The sequence below is a fragment of the Muscardinus avellanarius genome (genome assembly GCF_963383645.1).
Source record: "Muscardinus avellanarius genome assembly, chromosome: 17".
NCBI lineage: Eukaryota > Metazoa > Chordata > Mammalia > Rodentia > Gliridae > Muscardinus > Muscardinus avellanarius.
This window is the reverse complement of record NC_137803.1, coordinates 43796853-43811688: the sequence shown is the minus strand read 5'-3', so window position 1 is coordinate 43811688 and position 14836 is coordinate 43796853. Positions and strand designations below refer to the sequence as shown.

The 14836-nt window shown below is 39.2% G+C and overlaps 1 protein-coding gene across 1 annotated transcript in view; it reads left to right on the top strand.

Moving 5' to 3' along the window:
• Positions 1-2768: 2768 nt before the first annotated feature.
• Positions 2769-14836, top strand: part of MEP1B (meprin A subunit beta) — a gene marked incomplete at both ends in the record, with an annotated part of 40660 nt that continues 28592 nt past the window's right edge. The window contains 5 exons of the mRNA XM_080714703.1: positions 2769-2831; positions 6672-6690; positions 8694-8744; positions 8831-8874; positions 9634-9712. Of these exons, the coding sequence (XP_080570829.1) occupies positions 2769-2831; positions 6672-6690; positions 8694-8744; positions 8831-8874; positions 9634-9712 (256 nt within the window). The remainder of the gene's footprint in view (positions 2832-6671; positions 6691-8693; positions 8745-8830; positions 8875-9633; positions 9713-14836) is intronic.

Sequence of the window (14836 nt, the reverse complement as noted above, 5' to 3'; positions counted from 1 at the left end):
AAGCTCATCTATCCAGCAAAACTACTATTCAAGATCAATGGTGAAACCAAAGTCTTTCAGGATAAACAGAATCTTAAAAAATTCATGAATTCAAAGCCAACACTAGAGAAAATTCTTAAAGAAATAAACCATAAGCAAGAAAAAAGAAGCAGACTTCAGAACCAGAGAAGAGAGGAAGTTAATAAGGGACCATTTAAGTAAAGAAGAAAGATCACACCACCCAAGAGTAGACAGAACACAAAATAGCAGAAAACAAAAATCATATTTCAATAATATCTCTTAATGTCAAAGGACTTAACTCACCAATCAAAAGACATAGACTGGCAATGTGGATTAGGAAACATAATCCAAATATATCCTGTCTGCAAGAAACTCACCTTATAGCCAAAGACATTTACAGACTGAAAGTGAAAGGGTGGAAAAAGATATACTATGCCAATGGTGACCAAAAAAGAGCAGGGGTAGCAACCCTGATATCCAACAAAACAGACTTTAAACTAAAACACATTAAAAGAGACAAATCAGGGCACTTCCTTTTATTAAAAGGAACAATACACCAAGAAGATATAATGATAGTAAATATTTATGCCCCCAATGTGGGTGCAACCACATTTGTAAAACAAACCCTTCTGGACAAAAGATCCCAAGTAGATCCAAATACAATAATTCTGGGAGACTTTAATATGCCTCTCACACCACTGGATTGATCTTCAAGGCAAAAGATGAGTAAAGACGCTTTAGAACTAAAGAAAACCATAAACCAAATGGACCTAATAGACATTTTCAGATTATTTCAACCACGAACTACAGAATACACATTCTTCTCAGCAGCCCATGGAACCTTCTCCAAAATAGACCACATCCTGGGACACAAAGAAAATACCACCAAATTCAAAAGATATAATATTTCTTGCATCTTTTCAGATGTTACCCTCCCAAATGCTGGGATTACAAGTATGCGCCACCATGTCCAGTAGTATGCTGTTTCTAAAGATAAATATCCCAAGAAAAAAAGGAAAAAGTATCAAAGAATTAAGAGATGGACTGGGAACATTATTGGAAAATCAGTGGGTAATTCTACCCTTCTCATCTTACTCTCACCAGTATTTACTCAATTAGAACTTTCAGGAGTAAGTGATGTCACTATTTTGCTACTCTATTTGAATATCAAGTGTGCTGGTTTCTAGGCACATTGATGAATTTTATAACTCAATAAAATTGTAGGTGCTTTTAAAATTTTTTTGTAATTGTATCTGTCAGCATTCTTGCAACCGTAATTAAATATTTGGCCACATAACTTAAAGGAAAGACTTATTTTCTTAAGGTTTCAGGCTCAGTCCATGTAAGGCTGGGGACCATGGGTCTCAGGGCAGGGTAGCAGGAGTGGAGGGAAGAAGAACACCTGGGCTGCACTTTTTACATCACGGAGGGGAGGCGAAGGCAGTATGCAAGAGGACAAGAGCAGGGGGAGGAGGGATCCTTATATAATCCCCAAGGCCACACCCCTAGGGACTCACTTATCAGTCTACCAGGTGCCTGCCACCCAGGTAAATACATTACAATGAATTTATCCACTTCTGAGATTACAACCCTCATAACTCAATTGTATCAACTCCAAACATTAATAAATGAGCTCTTTTAGGGTACATTTTAATTTTTTTTGTGTGTGGTACTTGGGTTCCTGGGAGCCTTTCTACTTCCGGGCTACATTTCCAGACCTATTTATTATATTTTTATTTGGAAACAGGGTCTCTTAAGCCAGCATGGCTGGTTTTGAACCTGCACGGTCCTCCTGTCTCTGCCTCCCAAGCACAGGGATTACAAGCGTGGACCACCACGCCTGGCCTAAGGTATATTTTATACCTACAACAGCAGTCTTGCAAAGTTAACCCCTAGTTTATGTGAACTTTATTTATTTATTTATTTATTTATTTATTTATTTATTTATTTATTGTGGTATTGGGGATCGAACCCAGGGGCATTCTATCTGTTTTTTATTCTCTATTTTAAAACAAAGCCTCACTAAGTTGCAGAGGGCCTCGTTAAGTAGCTGAATTTGGCTTCGAACCTTCGATCCTCCTGTCTCAGCCTCACAAGTACTTGTATTACAAGTGGGCACCACCACGCCTCTTTAGGATTATAATTTATTCTGGCCACATAGAGTCTTTCTGGATACTCTAGTCTCTGAGCAGATAAGCATCACACTCCAAACTGGGGCAGTCCTGGGGATCCAACCTAGGGTTTCATCCATGCCAGCCAAGTACTCTACTACTGAGCCATACCCCTAGCCCAATAAGTTCTTATTAAGTGAAAGAATGATAAAAACCATTGGAAATAACTGTATATATTCAAGCAGCACATGTCTATATGAGCAATAGAAGGATCATATATGTTTATTATTTGAAAAAATAAACATTTATTTTTATTATTAATAAAAATTAATTTAATATTTTCATTTGCTCAAATAGTATTTAGCAGTCCTGGAAATTATTAGGTATACCTTAGAGAATGCATTTCATTAACAGACCTTATCCAATCACTTAACTATTGAATGTTGGCACGGGGGGCGGGGAATAAAATAATCTCCACAGAGGTGTGTTTAGGATACTGGACTTTACCTCCTTGATTAGAATTTACTACAGCTCCAAGATGACCTGCGAGATGGATGGATCATTGAGATCAAAGGCTGTAAGTTATGATGTTTGCCTTTTAAAAAGGAGACTCTAACCTGCGTATCAGAGTTGACAACTTTCAACGGGAGCTACAGCATGGATTTATGGTCTCTGCAGTGGTGTCTGTTCTTTGGTGCCCTTCTCGTGGTGTCTGGCTTGGTAAGAGAACAATGTGTAGGAAACAAATAGAAGAATTGGGGGCAGCTGATGTCAATCATTAAAGAAGAACTGCTTATTTGGTTTTTGGCTTTTATATATTTTAAAATGTTAATCTCAAATGAAAGAAAATTTGGGGGGGAAAGTATAGAAGCCAGTGGGGGTATAGGAAATGGAAAGCAGTCCTGCCATAAAGAGAATCAAAGATATTGACATAAAGTTATGTTTTCTTTTAGTTTTATTGCTGTGTAACAGATTTTCTTTTGATAACCTAAGTTTTCTTTTTTCTTTTCTTTTCTTTTCTTTTTTTTGTTATTGGGGATTGATCCTAGGGCTATTCTACCATCAAGCCACACCCCCCAGCCCTATTTTTTTTATTTTTTTTTACTCGGAAACAGGGGCTCACTAAGTTGCTGAGGCTGGCCACAAACCTGCGATCCTCCTATCTCAGTCTCCCAAGTACTGGGATCACAAGTGTGCTCCACCACATCTGGCACAGTGTTCTTTTGATAAGATAGAGAATGTGAATTTTGAAAATCATTCAATTATTTATTTATTTATTTATTTATTTATTTTACTGCTGAGTAAAATACAGATTTCTGCTAGGGCAATGGCACAAAATTGGAAAGACTGACCAATGTCTTCATCAATATTTGCTGAGTTTTATAGCATGGGATTTCTCTTCTGCATCTTTATCAATTTAGATCAAACTTTCTACAGTGATAGCTTGTGTCACAAACCAACTCAGGGTTTTAAAGAAAGTCTCAAATAGCAGGAGGAAGACTTTTAGTTTTGATTTAAAATGACAGCTATTATATTGAGCTGAAAATCTATGAATAAGAACTGGAGGTCTACAAGTAAGATATACCATTTAATACATGTTAAAACTGTAATTAGCTGAGCTTGGTGGTGAACCCTTGTAATCCCAGTGCTTGGGAGGCTGAGACAGGAGGATCGCACAGGTTCGAAGCCAGCCTCAGCTACTGAGTGAGGCTCTCAGCAACTTAGTGAGACCCTGTTTCCAAATAAAATATAAAATAGGTCTGGGAGTATAGCCCGGAGGTAGAAAGCCCCTGGGTTCTACCCCCAGTACTACACATACACCAAAAACCAAAAAAAAAAAAAAAAAAAAACCCAAAAACCCTGTAATTAGGAACAAATACTCATTAACTTTATTTTGTAGGCTCACTGGCACTCTGGTGTGAGTGTGTACCTGTGTGTGGTTATAGTTTGAGATAACCAAGGCATTCACTAAAGTAAAAAATGATGGTAACCATCTAACTAGTTCATTTCCAATCTTGTTAAGCATGCCAAATATACCAGTATTGGGAAGAGGCTTCAAAATGTATTAATGTACCAGTATTGGAAAAGGTTTTCAATTTTTCAAATATATCTTTGATAGTAAAGAAGCCAGAAGCTTCAGAAAAAGAAGCTGCAGGATTCCAGGGACCAAGGGAGATTACAAAACAACAGAGGTAGTTTCAGGGCCTTTTTTATTATAAAGATAAGATTTCCCAAGGAAGTGGAAGGATGCCATAAACCTTCAGGAGATCCCAGACTTCGATGATCATGGGAGGATGCCCGAAGCCTTCAAGAAAGACCAGAATCTGATGATCAAATAACACATTTGGGGATCAGTACTAAAACCAGGACAGACTGGCAGGAAGGAACCCCCACATCAAAAGGGCGGGCCCTAGAGGGGCCGGGTCTGGTTGAGAACTGACTATAAAATACTCTGTACACAGAAATCTTCAGAGATTTCGTTCAAAGCACCCCTTCATGTTACCCCTGGGTAACATGAGGCTGTAACTATCTTCTGTATTTTTATCTTTTTAATAAACTCCTTTAAATCTTCAGCAAGAGTCCAGGCTATTGCATATCTATCCTTAGCTCAGGACAAGAACCTGCAGTTTTATGGGAATAGTCTTGGGGAGCCTCACAAAGGTCCCCAGGGACAGTTTCCCAACCATAACAGTCCAGGAACCGTGACACCGAAGATTCTCTGCTTAGACATGTAGGCCGCAGCTGAATACAGTTGTACTTTACACTTGTGTAACAATTACATTCACAATGTGTTTTTACATTATGTCACATAACCCTTGTGATACTCATTTAAAACAGGTATTGACTGCATTTTATGGAATAATCAAAATAAGGTGAACTAACTTACTATTGGTGAAGCTAGCAATATAATCCATATCTACTGTCTATCAGTCCTATCAGTTTTTAAGTTAGATTACACTTGTTTAGAAATTTCTCAAGTTGACTCAGTTTTTCCTTATAGTCTGAATTTCAATGATCATTTGGGGATAAACTATTCTCAGAAAATTTTTTTTTTTTGTGGTACTAGGGGTGAGTTCAGGGCTCTCTACCCCTGGGCTACGCTCCCAGACATATTTTATGCTTTACCTGGAAACAGGGTCTCACTAAGTTGCTGAGGGCCTCACTCAGTAGCTGAGGCTGGCTTTGAACCTGTGCCATCCTCCTGTCTCAGCTCCCCAAACACTGGGATTACAAGCGTGCGCCACCACGCCCGGCAGAAAAAATTATTTTGTAAATCACAAAATATGCTCATTACTTTTTTCCCCCTTAGCTATTTGGTATTGCTTTGAAGGCAGAGTCTTGGAAGAAAGATGAAAGTATAATGTGACTGCTGAGGTCTTGAATAAAAGAAGCTCTCTTCAGTAAAATTTCTTTTAAAACAATTGTTATAAATTATAATAATTTTTCATCATTAGGAATAAACTTATGATTTTTTCAAACATTTCTTCATAAGTCCTTTAGAAGATTATGTTTAAAGTAAACATTTGTGTGCCGGGCGTGGTGGCGCACTCTTGTAATCCCAGCATTTGGGAGGCTGACTCTGAAGGATCGCAGTTCTTAGACAGCCTCAGCGACTTAGTGAAGCCCTTTGCAACTTAGTGAGACCCTGTTTCAAAATAAAGAATAAAAAATAGGGCTGGGAGTGTAACTTGGAGGTAAAATGCCCCTGAGTTCCATCCCCAGTACCACACACACACAAAAATAAACATTTGTATAACTAGTGTGTGTGTATTTATATATTAATTACTTAATTAATTAATTTGGTATTGGGGATTGAACCCAGGAGCATTCTTCGTCCTTGCTACATCCCCAACCCTATTTTATTTGTTTTTATCTAGAAACAGGGTCTCACTAGGATGATGAGAGTGCCATTACTTGCTGAGACTTTCCTCCAACCTGGGATCTTTGTCTCAGCCTCACAAGCACAGGGATTACAAGCACGGGCCACCATGCCTGGCTTATATTTTACTTTAAGTCTCACTGTGATGTACAGTTACAGTGCACCAAAGAAAGAATTAAAAAAAGAAAGAGGTAAAACCTCCACTGAGGGCCAAGAATCTTATGTTCTGCCTTCTTTTCAATTTTGAAGTTGGTTTCTTTGTTACCTTCAAATTCATTTAACAAGCAGTCTCCTTCCTTCCTTTTTTTTTTTTTTAAACTGGAGATTTATTCCAAGCTACACTCTCAGCCTTTTTCATTTTTTATTTTGAAACAGGAACTTTCTAAGTTACTGAGGCTGGTCTCAACCTGCAATCTTCCTGTCTCAGCCTTCCAAATACTGGGATTACAGATGTACACCACACCACACCTGGCCAGTTTCAGTTTCCATATGGAGTGAGAAAACCCTTTGGTCAAAATATCATCTTCTTCTAGGCCTTACCTGTTTTGGTTATATCTAGAAAGTTATATATAATATTAATGAAAAACAGAACAATAACTGTTCAGTTATAAATTGGAACCAAGAAGACCATTTATATCATAGGCATTATAATAAAACTTTTTTATGTGTTTATTTCCTAGCCAACTCCAGAAAACTTTGGTGAGTCTCTTTTGAGTTTTTATCTAGATGACAGTAAAAGAAGGTTATGTGGATAATAGAATAACAGGAGAATCTAGGGCATATTTAATTCCAAGCATAATTGCATATGCAGCACTGATGTGTGAGTGCACTGAACTTTGATCTAATGCTGGTTTCTCTTGATTTATCAGGGATGTTTATTGTCCTTGTTCTAGGGTCCATATGTTCGGCAGAAAAACAGGTGGTGCTTCAGGGAAGGCCAAATCCAGTGTCACTGACATTCCATAATGCTTGCTATGACTGTGAAATCAGAGGGACCCAAGAGTACAGCACACTCCTACTCCGTTGCACACTTAGATATTGACCATGTTATAACCCTCCCCTTTTCCTTTTTATTTTTTTTGCAGTTTAAGAGAGTAAAGGTTTTTTTTTTTTTTTTTTTCCGATACTGGGGACTGAACTCAGAGGCATTGTACCTCCAAGCTACACTCCCAGCTCTATTTTTTATTCTTTATTTTAACTAAGTTCTCACTGAGTTGCAAAGAACCTCACTAAGTAGCTGAGGCTATCCTCAAACAGCGATCCTCCTGTCTCAGCCTCCCAAATGCTGGATTACAAGCATGCCCATTCCTGGCTCTTTTTCTTTTTCCTTTTTTCTTTTTTCTTTTTTCTTTTTTCTTTTTTCTTTTTCTTTTCTTTTCTTTTCTTTTTTTTTTTTTTGTGGTTCTGAGGATGGAAGCCAGGGGCATTCTACCAACGATCCATACCCCCAGCTCTATGATTTTTGTGTTTTTTTGTTTGTTTTTTTTTTGTACCAGGGTTCCTGGAAACCCTTCTACCTCTGGGCTACACACACACACACACACACACACACACACACACACACACACATATATATATATATGTATGTATATATATATATACATATGTATATGTATATATATAATTTTTTTTTAAATTTGGAAACAGGGTCTCTTAAGCCAGCACGGCTGGCTTCAGACCTGCTCAATCCTCCTCTCTCCGCTTCCCAAGAACAGGGTTTACAAGCGTGCACCACCACACCCAGCTTCTAGCCCTATATTTATTCTTTATTTTGAAACAGGGTCTCACTGAGTTGCAAAGGGCCTAAGTAGCTAGGATTACAAGTGTGCGCTACCACACCCAGCTAGTAATTAAAGTTTAATTTAAGAATTTTGCCGGAAGCAGGGCGTGGTGCCATCCACTTGTAATCCTTGCACTTGTGAGACTGAGACAGGAGGATCACACAGATTCAAGGTCAGCCTCAGCTGCTACTTAGTGAGGCTCTCAACAACTTAGTGAGACTGTTTCCAAATAAAATATAAAATAGGTCTGAGAGTGTAGCCTGGAGGTAGAAGGCCCCTGAGTTTCACCCTCAGTACCACAAATTTTTTTTTTTTTTTTTTTTTTTGCTGGAGAATTTGAATGTATACCATTAATAAGGGATATATACATTTGTGGGTAAATTTGGCTACTTTGACCAATTTTAAACATTTGTTTCCTATTTGATTTAATTATTTAAGATTAATAGTATATAGAGTGTCAAATTTCTTTCTTTTTTAATGTAGCACTAGAAATTGAATCCAGGGGGATTCTACTCTGAGCTACATCCCAACTCTATTTTGTTTTTATTTTGAAACAGGGTTTCATTAGGTTGATTAAATTTTCATTATTTGCTGAGGCTGTCCTCAAATGGGTGATTCTCCATCTCTGCCTCCCAGGTAGTGGAATTACAAGTGTGCACCACCACGCCCAGTTCAGAGTGACAAATTTCCTATTCCTCAGTCATTTGATATTTGAGGCATGTGGACAAGTCAGAGTATATATGCAGAGCCCTTTCTTTTGTCTGAAGAAAGTTCTCAATCAATTAATCAATCAATGTGCATTGAATCAGAATCTGGTAGTCACTTAACCAGGCAAAATAAGTTTACTTCTGATTACATGATTGATAAAGATTTTTTAAAAAACATAATGTTTAATGTGGATTTTTTTCTTTGTTATTTTAGTCAAAGATATAGACAGTGGAATTGACCGGGACATATTCGATATCAATGAAGGTTTGTGGATTTTTAAAATATCATCTTTATGTAGGGAGTTTGAGTTCAATTACTAACATGAATTTTTGTCTTCACTTTACTCTTAGATTTGGGGCTGGATCTTTTTGAGGGAGACATCAGACTTGATAGGGTAAGTTGAAACAGTGCAAGAAAGAATCTTTATTAATCACAGAAAGTTAAATATGGAGTCTTTGAGAATGACTGGATTTTGTTAAGCCCAACCATCTCTAGGGCTGCTAGTGTGGTATTGGGGATGAAATGCAGGGCCTTGCTCAAGCTAGGCAATTGCTTTAGCACGGAGCCACCCGCAGCCCTCTAGTGTTTTTAAGCTCTAAATATTTACCAATAGCTATAGTTAATTTCTTTCTTTCTCTCTCTTTGTACTGGGATTAAACCCAGGGGTATTCTACCTTTGAGACACATCCCCAAGCCCTATTTTATCTTATTTATCTTATTTTTGTGATAGTGGGCATTAAACCGTGGGGCATTCTACCTCTGAGCTATATTTCTAGCCCTTTTTGCTATTTTGAAACAGGGTCTCACTAGGTTACTGAGAGTCTCGCTAAATTGCTGAGGCTGTCCTCAAACCTGCAGTCTTCCTGACTCAGCTTCCCAAGTACTGGGATTGGAGGTGTGTGTCCCCATGCTCAGTTCATAGTTCAGCTTTTAACATTTTTTGAATTTTTCTTCTTCAACATTATCAGCAAAATTAATAATAGAAATTAGTCATTTCTTCCTAGGAACTTTTTTATATTAAGATAAAAGTAAGGGTACACACAATTTGTTTTGGTTAGCTGGAAGAGCTTTAAACTTCATTTATTTCCAGATTAACTATTGATTGGTTTTGTCTAATTCATTTAACTAGCCCTTTCTCATTTGTTTCTGACAGGCACATGAAAGAAATTCCATCATTGGAGAAACATACAGATGGCCTCACACCATTCCATATGTTCTAGAAGATAGCTTGGGTTAGTATTCACCTTGGAGTACCATGACTAATGAATGTTCCTGACAGATATGATTATAGTGTTTACAAGGGTAGGGTATGTTATATTTAAGATTTTTCTCTGTTCTTGTGTATCAATATACATTTACTTAAAAAATAAGCAAGACAAACAATGAAAAGGACATAAGTGATTCTGTCTGCATATTTGGCACATTTTGGTCAGTACAGGGATCAATTCAACCAACATTCATGGAAAGCCTACTTTCTATTGGATACTAAAAGCATGAAATTAGACAGCTACTCCATGTATGTGTGTGTGTGTGTGTGTGCGTGTGCGCGTGTATGTGTGCTACTGGGGATTGAACCCAGAGGTTTACCTCTGAGCTTTGAAACACGTCTTGCTAAGTTGCTGAGGCTGTTCTTGAGTCTGTGCTCATCCTATCTCAACTTCCCAAGTTTGGGGATTACAGGCATGCACCACCAGGTCCAACTGCTACTTTGTATTTTAAAACAATATTTTCTCATACACTCAGGTTTTAAATATGAATAAACAACATAAAATAACCAACCAAAACAAAACTTTAGAGATTGCCATTATTTTTGTTTTTTTTTTCTTACTGGGGAAAGAATCCAGGGGCATTTTACTTCCAAGCTAAACCCTCAGTCCTTTTTATTTTATTTACCTTTTTTTTTTTTTTTTTTTTTTTTTTTTGCAGTACTAAGGATGGAAGCCAGGGGCATTCTACCTCTAAGTTACACCCCCAGCCCTATTTTCTATTCTTTATTTTATTTTATTTTATTTTTCTGTTGTCCTGGAGGTGGAACCCAGAGACTTTCTGCCTCCAGGCTATACTCCCAGACCAATTTTCTATTTTATTTGGAAACAGTCTCACTAAGTTGCCGAGAGCCTCACTAAGTAGCTAAGGCTGGCTTCGAACCTGTGCGATACTCCTGTCTCAGCCTCCCAAGCGCAGGGATTAGAAGCGTGAGCCACCACACCGGGCTCTATTCTTTATTTTTGAAACAAGTATCACTGAGTTGCAAAGGGTCTCACTAAATAGCTGAGGCTGTCTGCGAACCACAATCCCTCTGCCTCAGCCTCCCAAATGCACCACCACGTCTGACTAATTTTTTATTTTGAAACAGGTTCTCACTAGATTGCTGAAATCCTTGCTAAGTAAATTGCTGAGGCTAATTTCAAATCTACAATCCTCCTGTCTGCTATTGTTTTGCCATCATTTTATTTTGCCAACTCAAGAACATAACAAGAACATGCTGTCAAGCCAGGTGTGGTGGCACACGCTTGTAATCCCAGCATTTGGGAGGCTGAGACAGGAGGCTTGCGGTTCTCAGACAGTCTCAGCTGTGTTAGTGAGGCCTTTTGCAACTCAGTGAGATCCTGTTTCAAACTAAAGAATACAGAAATAGGGCCAAGGGTGTTGCTCAAAGGTAGAATACTCTGGGTTCCATCCCCAGTACCACACACAAAAAGCTATCTTTTATCATTTTTTTAATAAAATAAATGACATTTTTAGTTTAGTATAACTACAAAGTCAGAAGAATCCAATCAGAAACTAAGGATAGTTTTTTGTATAGAAGAAATTTAGGTGTCATGAAAAGCTCTAATATGGTCCTCATTTTACCTGGGGACTGATGACAGTGATGTCACTGACCAGCGTCAGTTTGGGAACTGCTATTTGAGAAGAGATTTGGAAAAAAATGTTATTTCCTTAAAGACTATGCATATCCATGGAGATTCAGGCAAATCAAAGTTTACTTAGAATAAACATTCTGTGGTTAGTAATACATTCAAAGAGCCCAGAGAGTGCGCTGGGGTGGCCGTTCTCCCAACCTAACATAAGGCACAGGAGGGGAACAGAGACACTGCAGCCAGGCTGCCCGGAGGACTGTGCAGGGCCACATACCGAGGGCTGGGAAGTGGGGACACGTGGGCCGATACCAGGCGCGCGTTCTGTCCACCAAGAGGCATCTGTTTCTTTGCAGGAGCATGAGATGCTTCTTTCTAATTGGCACGAAGGCACCAGGTGGGCTAGCGTAGCCTTTGATAGCAAGAGAAGGTGCGGTAGGCAGAGGAACCACTATGTGCCGAGCCACGGAGAAGGGAGAAAACTCCCATCTGGAATTCAGGCTGGGAGTGGAAAGGAAGGTGTGACCCAGACTGGGAAGAACTTGAATCTTTCCCCTCTTAGAGGATTTGGTATATATGCTGATGGTAATACAAATCTATCAAAATTATAATTTCATTTTAGGATAATTATTCTGGTTGCAGTACAGAAGATGGGCTACTAGTGGGGCAAAAAGGAAGTAGGAAGATTAGTTAGAAGAATATTGAGATTCAGAAAGAATGAAGAAGTCTAAACCAATACTGTTTTAGGGGGAGATACACAGAGTGGGTAAACCTAAGAGAGATTTATTTATTTTTATTTTCTTTTGATATTGGGGGTTAAACGCAGAGGCATTCTACCTCCAAACTACATCTTCACCTAATTTTTTTTTAATTTGAAAACAGGTTTGGTTAGGTTACTGAGATCCTTGCTAACTTGCTGAGGCTGGCTTTGAGCCTGCGATCTTCCCATCTCATCTCCCAAGTACTGTGATTACAAGCATGTGCCACCATGCCTGGCTCTAAAAGAGATGTAGGAGGCAATTGTTAGACTTGGTGACTGAATGCAAGAGTCAAGAAGAAGGTGGCTCTAGTAATGTAATGTCGGTACCCAGGATTCGGTCTTGGGCGACTGGATGGATGGCAGTGTCTTTAATAAAATGGGAGGTATCTTGAAGAGGGTGGGATAGAGGAGGGTGGTGGAGGTTAGTTGATGTGCAGATGCAAATTGCATCAGTGTTACCATGATAGAGCTATCGAGTAACACGCCGGCGAGTGTTCTGGCTTCAAGATGGAGAAATAGCTGAGAGTTACTTGGATGCAGGGGATGCTTGAAGCCATGGCTGTGGATAAGCAGCTCGCGCAGTGCCTCGCACACACCTGGTGCTCCACAAACGGCTGGGTCCTACTGAGTGATCCAAGAAGATTATATTGAGAGGAGGGCCAAGGATGAAACAGCCTGAGAGAATACCTCTTTTTTTTTTTTCCTTTTTTTTTTAAATTCGTGGTACTGGGGGTGGAACCCAGGGGCCTTCTACCTCCAGGCTACACTCCCAGACCTGTTTTATATTTTATTTGGAAACAGGGTCTCACTAAGTTGCTGAGAGCCTCACTCAGTAGCTGAGGCTGGCTTCGAACCTGTGTGATCCTCCTGTCTCAGCGTCCCAAGCCTGGGCATTACAAGTGTGCGCCACCACCACGCCTGGTGTGAATACCTCTTTTGGAACTGGAATAAAAGGAAGATCTAGTCAAAGTGAATGCAAAGGGAAGACTGGCCAGGAAAACCAAGGGTAGGGTGGAGAAAGCAAAGGCAAGAATAATTAACAGGATTAGAAGCCACAAGGAACTCATGGTTGCAAGGAATGAAAGATGTTCCTTGACTTTTGGAATCAGAATGAGCTTGAAAGGTTTAAAATAATTTAAATCATCATTGAACAATTAAAAGAATTTAAACAATATGAACAATTTTTAAATTTATTTTTCCTAATTTTTTTCTTTATTTTATTTTATTTCATTTTATTTATTTATTTATTTATTTATTTATTTATTTATTTATTTATTTTTTGCGGTACCCAGGATGGAACCCAGGGACATTCTACCTCTGAAATGGTTTCACTGAGGTCCAAGGGGCCTCACTAAGTAGTAGCTGAGGCTGTCCACTAACGGCGGTCCTCCTGTCTTAGTCTCCTGGATGCTGGGATTATAAGCGTCCACCACCATGACCAGCTCATACTTATTTATTTATTTATTTAATTTTATTTTTTGGGTGGTACTGGGGATGGAACCCAGGGGCCTTCTACCTCCAGGCTACACTCCCAGACCTATTTTATATTTTATTTGGAAACAGGGTCTCTTGAGCCAGCAGAGGCTGGCTTCGAACCTGCGTGATCCTCCTGTCTCAGCCTCCCAAGCGCAGGGATTACAAGCGTGCGCCACCACGACCGGCTATTTATTTATTTTTTTAAACAGGAGCTCACTAAGTTGCAAAAGGCCTCACTAAATATCCGAGGCTGTCCTAGAACCAGATCCTCTTATCTCAGCCTCCCAAATCGTGGGATTACAAGCGTGCACAACCATGCCTAGCCAATATAAACAATTTAAAAGAGTTTTATGCCGTATTCTTTTGATTTTAAAAATTTGAAGTACTTTCGTTTTAAAAATTTAACCAGGCGTGGTGACATATGCTTGTAATCCCAGTACTTGTGAGGCTGAGACAGGAGGATTGCAGTTTTGCAGCCAGCCTCAGCTACATAGTGAGGCCCTCCTTAACTTAGTGAGACCCTGTTTCAAAATAAAGAATGAAAAAAAATAGGGCTGAGTGTGTAGCTCAGAGGTAAACTGCCTCTGGGTTCAATCCCTGGTTCCTGGTACCAAAAAAAATTTTTTTAATGTTTCTTTTTTAAAAAAATGACTCTCCCTTAAGCCAGGCGTGGTGGCGCACACTTGTAATCCCCGCACTTGGGAGGCTGAGACAGGAGGATCACACAGGTTCAAAGCCAGCCTCAGCTACTTAGCGAGGCTCTCAGCAATTTGGTGAGACCCTGTTTCTAAATAAAATATAAAATAGGTCTGGGAGTATAGCCTGTGGGTAGAAAGCCTCTGGGTTCCACCCCTAGTACCACCAACAATAAAAATAAAAAATAAAAAATGACTCTTCCAATTACGTTCTATGAGAGATAAACAAGCTTTAGTTTGTATCTCAAGCTATTTTGCCATGTATTCCAACAGAAGCCATTCTAGTTCCATTTCCCTGTTTTGAAGCAACATCATAAACCACAGAGTGAATGCCATGTGAATAGGGCTATTTTTTATCTTGCAAATCTGGAGGTAAGAATAGTCTCTGGCATATTATTATCAGGCAGCTGATAGATATTTTAAGAATAAATTGATAGCTGGGTGTGGTGGCACCTACCTGTAATCTCAGTACTTGGGAAGCGGAGACAGGAGGATCACAGGTTCAAGAACAGCCTCAGCAAGGTAGTGAGACACTCAGCAACCTAGTGAGACCTTGTTTCAAAACAA